Source organism: Culicoides brevitarsis, chromosome 3, assembly GCF_036172545.1.
Source record: "Culicoides brevitarsis isolate CSIRO-B50_1 chromosome 3, AGI_CSIRO_Cbre_v1, whole genome shotgun sequence".
NCBI lineage: Eukaryota > Metazoa > Arthropoda > Insecta > Diptera > Ceratopogonidae > Culicoides > Culicoides brevitarsis.
The window spans coordinates 1,014,582-1,027,305 of record NC_087087.1 but is presented as its reverse complement, the minus strand read 5'-3'; the positions used below and the strand labels follow the sequence as shown (position 1 = coordinate 1,027,305).

Below are 12,724 nucleotides of genomic sequence, written 5' to 3'. Positions count from 1 at the left end.
CAACGCAACAAAGTGTAGATTCGACATGCTTTCATGAATTAAGTTGAGTGTCAAATTGATTTAATTAACATAAGTTTCAATTTAATGCTTTTAACTCCGAAATGAATATGAATGAGTACGAAATACAAAAATAAAAGTTGGAAAAAAATGAGAATGCAATAAATTTTTATATACATATTTTTATTTTTGGGAAAAGAAGTGTAATTTATTCTGATTCATTACAATTCTGAGAAAGAGTGAAATAAAAAAATAAATAAATAAGTGTGAAATCAGAGCAGCGTCACCAATATAAATGTAAACTGATGAAGTGTCCATTTATATAAATTAAGTGAGTTAAAAAATAAAATTCCAAAATAAAATAATTAAAAGACAATTTTTCATCGTCGTATAAAAAATAAAAATTTATGTAACAAAAAAAAAAAATTAAATAAAAAATTTCTTGATGTTATCTGAGGCGGCAAACAGTAAAATGGCATCGAGTAACATCGTATGTGAATGGCTTCGTGCTTTAGGGCTCGCCCAATACGCTCAGAGTTTTCTCGATAACGGTTACGACGACTTGGAGATTTGTAAGCAAGTTGGCGATCCGGATTTGGATGCGATTGGCGTCGAAAATCCGCAACACAGACTAAAGCTGCTGAAAAGTATCAGATTGCTGCGTGAAAAGGGAGCTGCGAGCGTTTATTTTCAACTCAATGACCCAACATCTTTGCTTCCGGAGAACATTGATGGATTAGAACGTGATACAAAACACATGAGCGGTTTGGAAGGAATTGTCAGAGAACAACTGAAAGCGGATGGCGTTTGTTTAACCGCACATCCATATTCGACACCGGTAAGTAATTAAACTGTTTTTTTCGTGTAGCTTTTAGAATCGTGCCAAATCATGCAAGAAATGAATATTAATGTCAAGTACATTGAAAATTACGCTTATTTGCATACAAATGGGAGCTTCGAATCTCTGTTAATTCATTCACGGGATAATACATGACACATTGCCTTCTTGTTTGTTGTTCAACGTTTGTCGTCGTCGTCGTCGGCTCGATGGATTTAATGAAAACATTATTAATTTCAAACATGGCCACACATTTCGACTAATTCGATGAGACAATCAATTTCTTATGTATACTCATTGACAAACAAACAAAAAAAGGTCGTTACAAGTTTCGGAATTGATTTATTTCAATACAAACAAAATTTATCGATTTTTTCGACATTTTATTCGAAGCCTTTTCGTTTTTTTAGTTTTTATGAAAATTTCGTATCTTTCTTGGTTTGAATTACCGTAAAGTTGATAATTTTAAGAGAATTTAAAATTTGTTCTCTTAAAGTTGATTAAAATTCTTATTTCTGCTTTTAAATTCTTATTTTTAAAAATATTTTTAAAATTTCAAATTTTTCTCAAATTACCTAATTTTTTATTTTTATAAATTAAAATTTGTATTTTATAATTTAAAAATTAAAAAATTTGCTTGGTTTGAATTACCGTAATGTAAATAATGTTAAAAGAAAAAAAAACTATTGAAACAAAAAAAAAATTTAAAAAAATAAGAGAACGATTTTTTTGATTCTACATTTGATGGTTCATAAGTTTAAAAAATATAAAAATAAAGGGAAAAATATGTAAAAAAAATACAAAAAAAAAAACATAAAAAATTTTGAATTTGAATTTGAAGAATGAATTGAAAAATTAAAAAATCATGAATTTTTCTATTGAAAAAAATTTTTCAAAAATTAAAAATTTCAAAATTTTCAGTTAAAAATTTTTAAAAATAAAATTTTTGAACAAATATTTTCAAAAGCGAGTTTTAGCTTCGAATTTCGTTAAGAAATTTTTCAATTCTCCTAAATTCATCAACTTTACGGTACTAAAACATTTTTTTTTTAAATTGATAAATGTCAATTTCAGAGTCAATTTCTGAAATTAAAAAATAGAAACAAAATTTCGAGTTGTATTCCCCGAAATGCTGATTTAACATTATTAATGGCATGCCATGGTATTCGGCATTAAAATTAAAACCCATAATATTATTGATTTTAAATCGGAGTGAATCACACACACAGCACACATATCTAAAACAAGTTAATGCTTTTTGTTCATTCCCTTCATTCCATTCCTATTCTCGCATCAACTCACTTTCAACTTTTCAGTCTATCAATCGAGAGAGACTAATCGAAAAATCCAGTCGAGATGAATAAGATGGATAAGAGCTGCCTTTTTATTCGATGATATATGTGACTGCTACTTAAATGCCATGTAACGTGATGTCGATGAAAATATTTACGAATTAATTTTTAGATTTTTTTTTAAGTTCACACACGCATTCAAGATGAACTAGATTACTTGACATGAGAAAATAAAGCAGAAAAAAGACGACACGACAGATAATTTGGTGACACAGTTATTAAATACCTTATTAGAAGCTTTATCAATGATGAATTGCTTTTAAATTGACTTCTTCGGTGTGGTTCGTTCATTTTTTTTTGTACTCTATTAAGACGTTACAGATAATTTTTTTTTTTTTGAATATACGCAACTGGTTAACTAATTGATTATTCATGAATTTTTCATACCAACGAACGAAAAAAAAAGTTTCATGGAAAAAAAAACGTGAAGTACGTTACAAAAAGTAATTAAAATTGAAATTTTACTCCTCATTCCATTTTTTTGTTTTTTTTTTCATGTTGCAAGTTTTTTAAGCGAAGACAATAATAAGGAAACAACGTAAAAAAAGGGAAGAAAAAAATAATAATAGAATCCCGTGAAGTGCACAACAATTAATTAATCAAATTATTCCAAGTTCTTGAATTTACACTGAGTGATGGTTTTCGGCTTATTTACTTTTCTTTTACGCCATGCCGCGTCGTTTTCGAAGTCAAGTAGCAAAAAAAAGGTAAAAAGATGAGAAAATTGCTTAAAAGAATAAGACGATAAGCTGCCGTCTAGTCACACCTTTCACTCGTGTTTTTCGTTATCTGTCCTTTTAGCAAGAAAATTTCCTGTTTCGAGACAATTTAAGGGAAAATTAACATTGTTTATCTTTCGTAACCTTCATTAAACTGCGATTTTACCCAATCCAAACTATTTGTTTCTATTTGAACAAATTCTCGGGAAAAAATTCTCTCGCATAAAATTATCCTTTGTTAATTTATTATTATTTTTATTTTAACGTTATATTGCAGTTACCGCCATTTTAGGTAATTTTTTAAATATTCATTTCTTCATTAAGGCCGCTCCAAATTTTTTTTAATGTTTTTGTCCCATGTCCCATTTTTGAAAGTCGAAAATTCAACGGGGTAAAATAAAAAAAAAAAAACAATTTTTTTTCTTTTCCCATATTTTTTCAAAAAATTTTCAAAAAATATTGTAAAATAAAAAAATAAAAATTTTACTTTTTTAATGAAGTCTTTTCCAAATTTATTTAAAGAAATTAAAAAAAAATATTTAATTTTTTTTCAATTTTTAATAATATTTTTGTCTTAAAAAAATTAACATGAATTTTTTTCTCTAAAAAGGTTTCATAAAAATAACTTTCAAAAAATATTACAAAATATTTTTTTTTTTAATTTTTAAAAATTTTTGCATTAAAAACAAAATTTAACATGAATCTTTGACTATAAAAAAATTCAAAAAAAAGTATTTTTTAATATTTTTTGAAAGTTATTTTTATGAAATCTTTTTAGAGAAAAAAATTCATGTTAATTTTTTTTAAGACAAAAATATTATTAAAAATTGAAAAAAAATTAAATATTATTTTTTTAAAATTTCTTTAAAAAAAATTTGGAAAAGACTTCATTAAAAAAGTGATTTTTTTTTTTGATTTTAAAAAAAATCTTTTGGGACAAAAACATCAGAAAAAAATTTTTCACGGCCTAAACGAAAAAAAAAATCCGAAATTTTTTCACCTTGAGAAATTCTTTTGTCTCTCTGATTTATTTATTCATTAAAATAAAAGACGGAACGCTGACTACTTAATAACGAAGTAGTTGTAAAAGGTCCATCTAAGTACTGATAAGAGAAAGAAAAAGACATTAAAATTTTATGTAAGCCACACAAGGCGAGAGGAAGGTTTTTTTTGTGTGTTGTGTACGATAAATATTAAAAAAGACAGAATTTATACAAGTTAATTTATCATCATGGAGCTTCTCGTTGCGCTCGTTGAACGAGAGAGAGACGACAAAACTGAAACAATAGAAAGGTATTAATTTTTCTAATGAATTAATGTCTGAAAGTAAAATCTCGACATGTACATAAAACCCGATAGTATCCACAGAATAATGGAGGATACTAAAAAAAAACAACAAGAAGTTTACGTGCAACGGTGAAAAAAAAGAAATCTTTCGAAATTAATACAATGAGACAGGACATAAAAAAGATATTATGAGAACGATGATGATCCGAATGAAGACCTTTCTTTCTTTCGTTTCGTTTCTTTATTATTACTCAACATTTTTATGTTGTTAGTTTGGTTTGGAACCTGCTTTGGAAATAATAATAAAATGATATAAACATCGAGAGAAAAAAAGGAACGAACAAAAGCAGAGGAAAAAAGGGACAGAAAGGCAATTTTAAAGTTGAGTCATAAAAAAATACACTGGACTTATCTCAAAATGTGTATCAAAAAAACTCCCGGAATGTAAAGTTGTGAGTAAGGTAACGACTGTCATGGGGAGAATTTGCGTGATATAAATGGGTCTCCAAATTCGCTCAAACAGAGATGTCTCCAAATTCTTTTCAGATATAAATTTAACATTTTTTTTTTGTTATTTTTCAATAGATTCAAAGTCATTTTGGCAATTTCACGTCTCTGAATGGATGTCATATCACAAAAATGAGGCAAACATATCGCAAAAACGTATTGAGAAACAACGATAAACACGTTTGAAGGCAATTCCAAACTTAAATGACACACAAACAACCCATTCAGGAACAAATTCATTTCATTTTAGTTTATAATCGGATTAAAATCCTAATTTCTTTCTATTATTCTGGTTGTCGAATATTAAGAGACCCGAAATCCTTCCTTTCAAATGCATGAACGACGTTCATCATGAACAACAAAAACGAATCAAAGTTTGTTCAGAAGTCCCAACTATTTATTAGCTTAATTGGATCTTACACGAATGTAAATAAAATATCATCAAAAGTGCCCACAGGAATCATTAATCAAAATTTGTTCGGCTGGATTTGTTTTTTCCTTTTTTTTTCGTTCGAAATCGCTTCTCATCACGCGTTGTCGTCGCTGTCCTTTTGATTTGTTGTTTGTTTGAACGGAAAATTGCCTCCTTTGTTAATTTTGTGAATTTAGTTGTTGTAATCTGGGTTAAAACAACTTTCAAGCTAATCACATTTCAGGTCGGAGCACAAAAGGAATTCAGAGAGAAACAGAGAGAATGAAATTAGAGGTTAACGCGTATTAGTAGAAAACATTCCGCCCTGCAAAGGCACGAATTGAATAGGAAAATGCAAGTCACTGAATCGAAAAGATGTACATGAACAAAGCAAACAGCGTTACAACAACAGAGTAAAGTGTTCGATTATTATTATATTCCGTATCATGAACCAAAAATAAACTTTGAGAGTTAGTTTATCCAACGTATTTGAGCAGAAGATAAGATTAAATAAATATTGTAAAAGGTGAAAATGAATTGAATTTGTTTGAATCGAGATTATTGTAAATATTAAATTACCTACAACTATTGTTGATGTTATGTTTATTCGGAATTTCACTCTATTTATTCCGAAAATACATTTTGTGTTCAGTGACGGATTTGAAAAATTTTTAACTTTTAAGCTTAAAAATTTAATATTTTCTTTTTTTTTCAAATTTGAAGAATTTTCGAAAAAATTCAGGGAAAAATTAAATATAAAGTAGAAAAATTTTTTGATCGAAAAATCATGAAAAATTACTTTTTCATCAAAAAAAAAAATATTTTTTTTTTTATTTTAAAGAACAAAAAAAATTTTTTTTAATTATTTTGTTAATATATATAAATTAAAAATTTTTAAAAATTTTCCAAATTCAAAAAAAAAAAAAAAAATTTTTTGCGTTTCAAAAATAAAAAAAAAATAATTTTCTTTTGTATGAAAAAATTTTAAAATTTAAAATTAATTCGATGTTAAGAATCAAAATTTAACATTTCTAACAGTTAAAAAATTACAAAAAAAAAATTAAAAATATGCATAAAAATCCTCATGGGACAGAAAATGAAAATCTTAAAATTTATTCGCCTTAAAAAAACGAAATTTTGTTAAATTTTTGCTTGGTTTGGATTAATTCGAAAAAAATTTTGCTTAATTCTGAAAGCTTGTTATAATTTTTTCTAAAAAAAATCTATTAACGTCTCTGACGTTATCTCTCTCGACTCTTCTCCAACGAAATTTATATTGGTTCAAGGTGTAACAAAACATTCCAACATTGTTTGGTCAATTCGTAGAAAGGTTTCTGGCACCTCTTTTGTTAATGTTATTTGTAGGTGTCTCGATATCAAAACATTTTCCAGAAGCAGCAAGACTTGTGTCAACAAAATGCACAAAGTAATGCAAATTATTTGAAAGCAATGTGAAACAACAATCCGGGCATTATCAATCAATCCTTTATGTGAGAGAAATCATGTACAAGATTAAATTCATTGATCATTTCATGCTCTAAAAACTCTTCTCTCGAACTCTCGGATGGCTTTCGTTCGTTCGATAGAGTCTGTCAATTAATACAGGTGAAAACACACACTTTTTCGAAAAGGGAATTCAATTCGTTGTATTCCCATTGTGTGCAGTAACATGGCCTGACAAATTAATCTTGTTACCCTTTTTCGGTTTTCGATACAATGCCTCGGATGATATTTATGCATGCAAAGACACAATTTATGGACATCAATTTTCCCCCGAGAAATCAAATTCGGATCGGAACGTTTCACATATTTGGCCAAATATCAGGTTTTAAAGTAAATAAATTAAAGGGAATAATCAATGAAAGTAATTGAGCTGTTCGAGTTTCTGAATATTTTTCATTGTCAAAAGTGATTTGACGTCTAAATTTGCCTAAAAGCAACGAAAAAAAAAAGTTGAAATGAATCACCTTTCGCGTCGTTTTGTCTTATCGCACCTGTTTATCTGCATCGAACCGTACATCGATCCAAACCGCAACAAATCGAAAAAGATAACCGAAACGAATTGTCATTTTACCCCCGAATTGTTTATCGAAATCCACGATCCAACTGACAAAAGAAAGAAGCTATCAAGATAATTAATGGGCTTCCTTTTCTTTTTTTGCTGTCTGTTTGACTGTATCGCAACTCCCTTTTCATTCATTCATTCACATTGCCACAAAAAATTAATTGTCTGTGTATTTTTTGGTTGCTGTTTGCATAGCCTAACTATCCGAAAATTAATGGAAGTTGATACAAAACTGCATTTTGCGTGAAAAAAAAACGAAATGAAATGAAGGCGGCGCGAAAATGCATTAATAATTTAAAACAAGCAGATGTTCCTCAAATAATTATTATTATCGACAGAAGCTGATTCTAACTTTTGTTGAATTATTATTTACCTTTTATGGAAAAAATAAATTGAATTTCCTACGCCTAATATAATATTTTTTGTAGTTAGGCCGTTCCAAATAAAAATCAAAAATAAAGTTCGATGCCCCATTTTAAAAGTCGAAAATTCAAAAATAAAATAAAAATTTCATCAAAAATTACAGTTTTTTTGGGTATTTTCATAATTTTTCAAGAAATTTTCAAATTTTTTTTGAAAAATTTTCAACTTTTAATAATTTTTATTTTAAATTTTCTTCTTTTAAAATTTTAATTTTTTTTTTAGTTTAAAATGAAAAACAAAATTAATATCAATAAAAACAAATATAAAAAAAATTAAATAAATATTTAAAAAAATATAAAAAAAAATTAAAAAAAAAAAAATTTAAAAAATATAAAAAAAAACTGTCAAAATTTTTTGAAAAATAATTTCAGTAAATTTTATGCTAAAATACAATAAAAAATTAAAAAAATTAAAAAAAAAAATTTCTTTAAATTTTATGAAATTTTCAAATTTTTCATTTTTTTTGCCATATTAATTTTTGACTTTTAAAATGGGGCATGGGACAAAAACATAGAAAAAAAATTTGGAATGACCTAACGAAAATTGTCAGCAATTAAATGAAAATTTATTTCTGTGCACAATAAAATAATGATTGCCTCATCCGTTTTTTTTTTTGTTGCGGCAATTAATAACTTATTGTCTAAATACGAACGAGAGACGACAGAAAAAAAAGTTAAGGACCCGCACATGATGATGGATCATCACTTAATGACCCTAATCAATAAATTTATATTTACGTGATGAGCCACGACGCTGTTCGTTAGTAGCGACGACAAATTTTTTCATTTGATTTGCGACGAGAATCGAGAAATTGTCATGACATATCGAACGCATCAATCTGCGGAAGAAAAAAGAAGTAGATCGAAGATACGTGCAATTATTTTTTTTTTTCGTTATTATTATTATTTTTCATACAATGTTGCGGCGCTGTTGCCATTATTTATCTGATTTGTTATAAAACATTCAAATAATTCGCTTGAAATCATTATCTCGGTTGAATCTCCATCATCATCGAAATGTCGACGACGAACAAATTTTCAATTTTTTTTTTCGCAAATCCAATTTTCGTTAAATATGTTCTTTCTCTTTAATTTCATCTCTTCTCTTCGATATTTAATGAAAGAAAGAAAGAAATGCGGAATAAAAAAAAAGACGAAAAGCAAATAATCACGATGAGATGATGATGAGTTGCCCTCCAACGGAACGAACATTGACATTCATTTCTTTTGTTCCATCATTCTCTTTTTTTTTCCTTTTTTTATCCTCATTTAACAGTCTTATTATTATTTTTTTATTACTTCCTTCATCAATTATATTTACTTTTCTCGATGCGTCGACAACCAACAAAAATCGACAATTTGATAATTTGATTTAAAAAAACAGATTTTTTCTCTTTTTTTCGTTCCTTCATTCATTCGTCGTGAATTGATGCAAATTAAGATTTAAAGATAAATGTTTACTACCACAGCTTTCAATTCCGGGTCAATGAGAGTCATTAAGAAGAACGAACGAAGAACCCCCGCACAAAACACTTCGTTGAATAGAAGAGAAAGACAAAACTTTAAATTGACATTAAATTGAAAACAAACTGGATTTATGTCTTTCTCGAAAACTATCGACGCTCGGTTTTATTATTCTATTAAAGAAGAAGTCACAATGAAGACAAAAAAAAAAGTGAATGAATGATAATTTATGGCATTTATTATTGAAATATTTCCATTTGATTGTCTATAAATTGACAAAGTTGACGTTACTGTTACTACTAATCTTTTTGAAGTTTGTCATCAAAGCACGACTAAATGAGACGAGATAAGAAGTTAAACCAGTAGTCGTTTGCTTAATTTGTTTTTTTTTGCCACCCATCTTCTTTTTTTGCTTGAATTTCTTGAATTGAGTCAAAACGTTAAAAAAACGACACAAAAAATGTTTCCTTTTGTTCGTTCGTCGGTTGTTTGTTAATAATCTGCTTGGTAATAATAATAACAATTACATTAGAGCGAAATAATTGCACATCCACAAAAAAAAGAGCAGAGGAATAAACGACGAAGGGAACACACGAAAAAAAAAGAGTTTAATTTAATTGTTTATGAGTGTTTGTACAAACAAAAGTACATAAAAAATACAAAGGAAATTTTCTTGCAAAAAAAACGACTTAAATCAAGTCAACAAGACGAGTATCAAGACCACCGGAATCGAGTTTTGCTCATAATTGTTTTAAAATTGGTATTTTCGTGGAATGGAACAGAAAAAAAGAGGATTAATCAACATTTTTCATGATCTCTCATTTACTTCATTGATCGAGTGATGGTTTGCTTGGCTTGGATTGATTGGAGATGGACAATGCTTTAATTTGATTAATTTTTTTTTAGGTTATGTTTCTTATACTATTTTGTTTTTGATGCTAAACGACAGTAAACTTTACAAAAAATTTGAATCAAGTCCCAAAATCCCTTGACTTAAACAAAAAAAAAAAATTTCAAAATTCAAATTTGATGAAAATGACAAAAATTACTTTTTTTGCATAATTTTTCATTAACAAAATTTAACTTTCAAAATAGTTCTTCAGAATTTTTGATGTAACAGTTCAGAATTCAAATTTTAAGAGTATTTAGACCCTCAGCTATTATTTAATTCTTAATTTAAAATAGAAAAAGTGAATTTGGCGCTCGAACTTAAATTAAATAAATCAAAAATTGAGAAAATTCACATCACAAAATTAGTTAAAATTGAGTTCAAAATTAATAAAAATTCTCCAAAAAAATTTTTCATATTTATTATGCGAAGCTTTATTAGTTTAAAAAATTATAAATGAAAATGCAAAAAAATACGTAAAAAAATACGTAAAAAAATACGTAAAAAATACGTAAAAAACTTTTTGATGGTTGTTAAACTTGAAAATTGGAAAAATATGAAAATACAAAATTTTCAAATTTTTTTTTTCAAAATTTTTAATGTATTCCAAATTATGAAAGTATTAGGGTCTAAATAATTTCATAATTTGGAATACATTATAAACTTTGAAAAAAAATTCTTGAAAGTTTTAATTGTTTAGCTTTCATTTGTTTAACTTTGACATCCGGAACGACATACTACAATTCGAATTTGTTTGTTAATTCAAATTATTTTTCTTTGACTTCACTTTTTTTATGTACTTCTGGTCTTGAAGTCAATGAAAAGGGCGGATTAAAAAAAGTTCACAACCAGAAAAAAAAACTTTTTATGGTTTAATTAAAACAATTTCGGGTCAAATTCGTGATCAAATGCTTAAAGTAAAGCAAAAAAATATTTTCTTTACCACTTATTAATAATCATTTTTTTCTTTATCATTTTTTTTTTAATTTAAACGAACCTACGTTCACGCATATCAAAAATTGGAGCACCAAAGAAATAAAAGTTAATAAACCTTCTTCATCTTTGCTTTTTTTGATAAATTCTAAAAGTGTGGTCATGTCACCGTTGATTTATATACTTCACTTTCGTCCCTTCAGAAAAAAATTTTTTATTCGTAAAACGTAAAAAACGGTCCGATTTTTGATAAATTAAATTTTATACGCGCTATAAAAAAAACAAGCACGAAATTTACATAAATGGACAAAATGAGCATTCTTTTAATTTACCCAAAAATAAACGAAGACGAGAGAAAATGTTTGCAAAAAAAAAGAACGCAAACGAAATTTTTCGGCGAGAGAGTGTGTAAAATTTATATATATTAATTTGGTCAGCAGAAAGAAATTATAGCTTTTAATAAAATTTTCATATTTTAATTCGCAACAACAACGCAACACCTTGAGGCAGTACATTACATGCGTCTCTTCTTCTTCTGCGGGTGTACGAAATTATTGCTGTTTTGTTACCTTTTTATTCTGATGGTACCTTTCAAATGTTTTAATATAATATTTAAAATATAATAAAATTTTTTTGGCATTTTTTTCTTGAATAAAATATCAACATGTTGGATGTAAAAATTTATGCCCTCGACAATTTTTGTGTTCTCAACATGCAAAAAACAGCAGAAAAACGGTAAAATTATGTTATATCACACCATATGTTATCAGTTAAATGATGAAAAAAGAGCCTTTCATCTATTTTTTTTAATGAACCCATCACTGCTTGACATTAAATCCGACCAAACTCTGTGAGTTTAATTTAAATATTCATCAACACCTTGCTGGTAGAAGATTTTTTTTTGCCGTCAGAAGCTCGTTTCTCATGCGGATTCCAACTAATTACGAATTTTAATGGTTTTGTTGCCACATTTTAAAGTTAGATAAATTTTATGCTGGTACGCATAAATATTAAGCAGCGTGCTTCTGTTATTTTTTCAGCTTCTAAAATAAAAATAATGTTTTTATAATTATAATAATAAACAATAATTTAATGATAGCCAGCATGCGGAAAAAATTGCAGCAAAAAAGTTTTGGTCAGTGCTAAACGTTTGTTAACTGAAAGACAAAGCGAACTGAAATAATAATAATATTGCCTAAAATAAACAATTCAAGAAAAACACACGCGAACAATAACAAGTTTATACTTTTGATATTGGTCGGTCAAATTATAATAATTTTTTTGGGTTTAGGCTGTTCCAATTTTTTTTTTTGAACTCTTTGTCCCATAAGGCAAATTAAAAAAAAAGTTAAAAATTTCATCAAAATTGAACGTTTTTGGTCTGTTTTAATATTTTTTCAAGAAATTTTCAAAAATTTTTTAATTTTTTTTTTAATTTTTAAGAATTTTTGTATTAAAAAACGAAATTTTACATGAATTTTCTTCTCAAAAAATTATTTTTTAAAATTTTTTGAAAATTATTTTTATGATTTTTTTTTGTTAATTTCGTTTTTAAATACAAAATTCTTAAAAATAATTTTTTTTAAAATAAAATTTGAAAATTTCTTGAAAAAATATGAAAAAGACCAAAAAACGTTCAATTTTGATGAAATTTTCAACTTTTTTTTATTTTGCCCCATTGGATTTTCGAATTTTGAAATGAAGCATGGGAAAAAATTATCGAAAAAAAATTTGGAACGACCTTATGACTGAAAGTTTACTCTGAAAATGAGCCGCCGCCGTCAGTTTCAGTTGATTTTCTGATATAAATGTTATTCGTTGTAATAAACGTATAACAAT

At 27.0% G+C, this 12,724-nt stretch overlaps 1 protein-coding gene across 1 annotated transcript in view; it reads left to right on the top strand.

Annotated features, from left to right (window-relative positions):
• Positions 1–394: 394 nt before the first annotated feature.
• The window catches only part of LOC134833386 (uncharacterized), a 92,033-nt gene continuing 79,703 nt past the window's right edge, over positions 395–12,724 (top strand). The window contains exon 1 of the mRNA XM_063847694.1: positions 395–835. Within this exon, the coding sequence (XP_063703764.1) occupies positions 443–835 (393 nt within the window). The 5' untranslated portion in view covers positions 395–442. The remainder of the gene's footprint in view (positions 836–12,724) is intronic.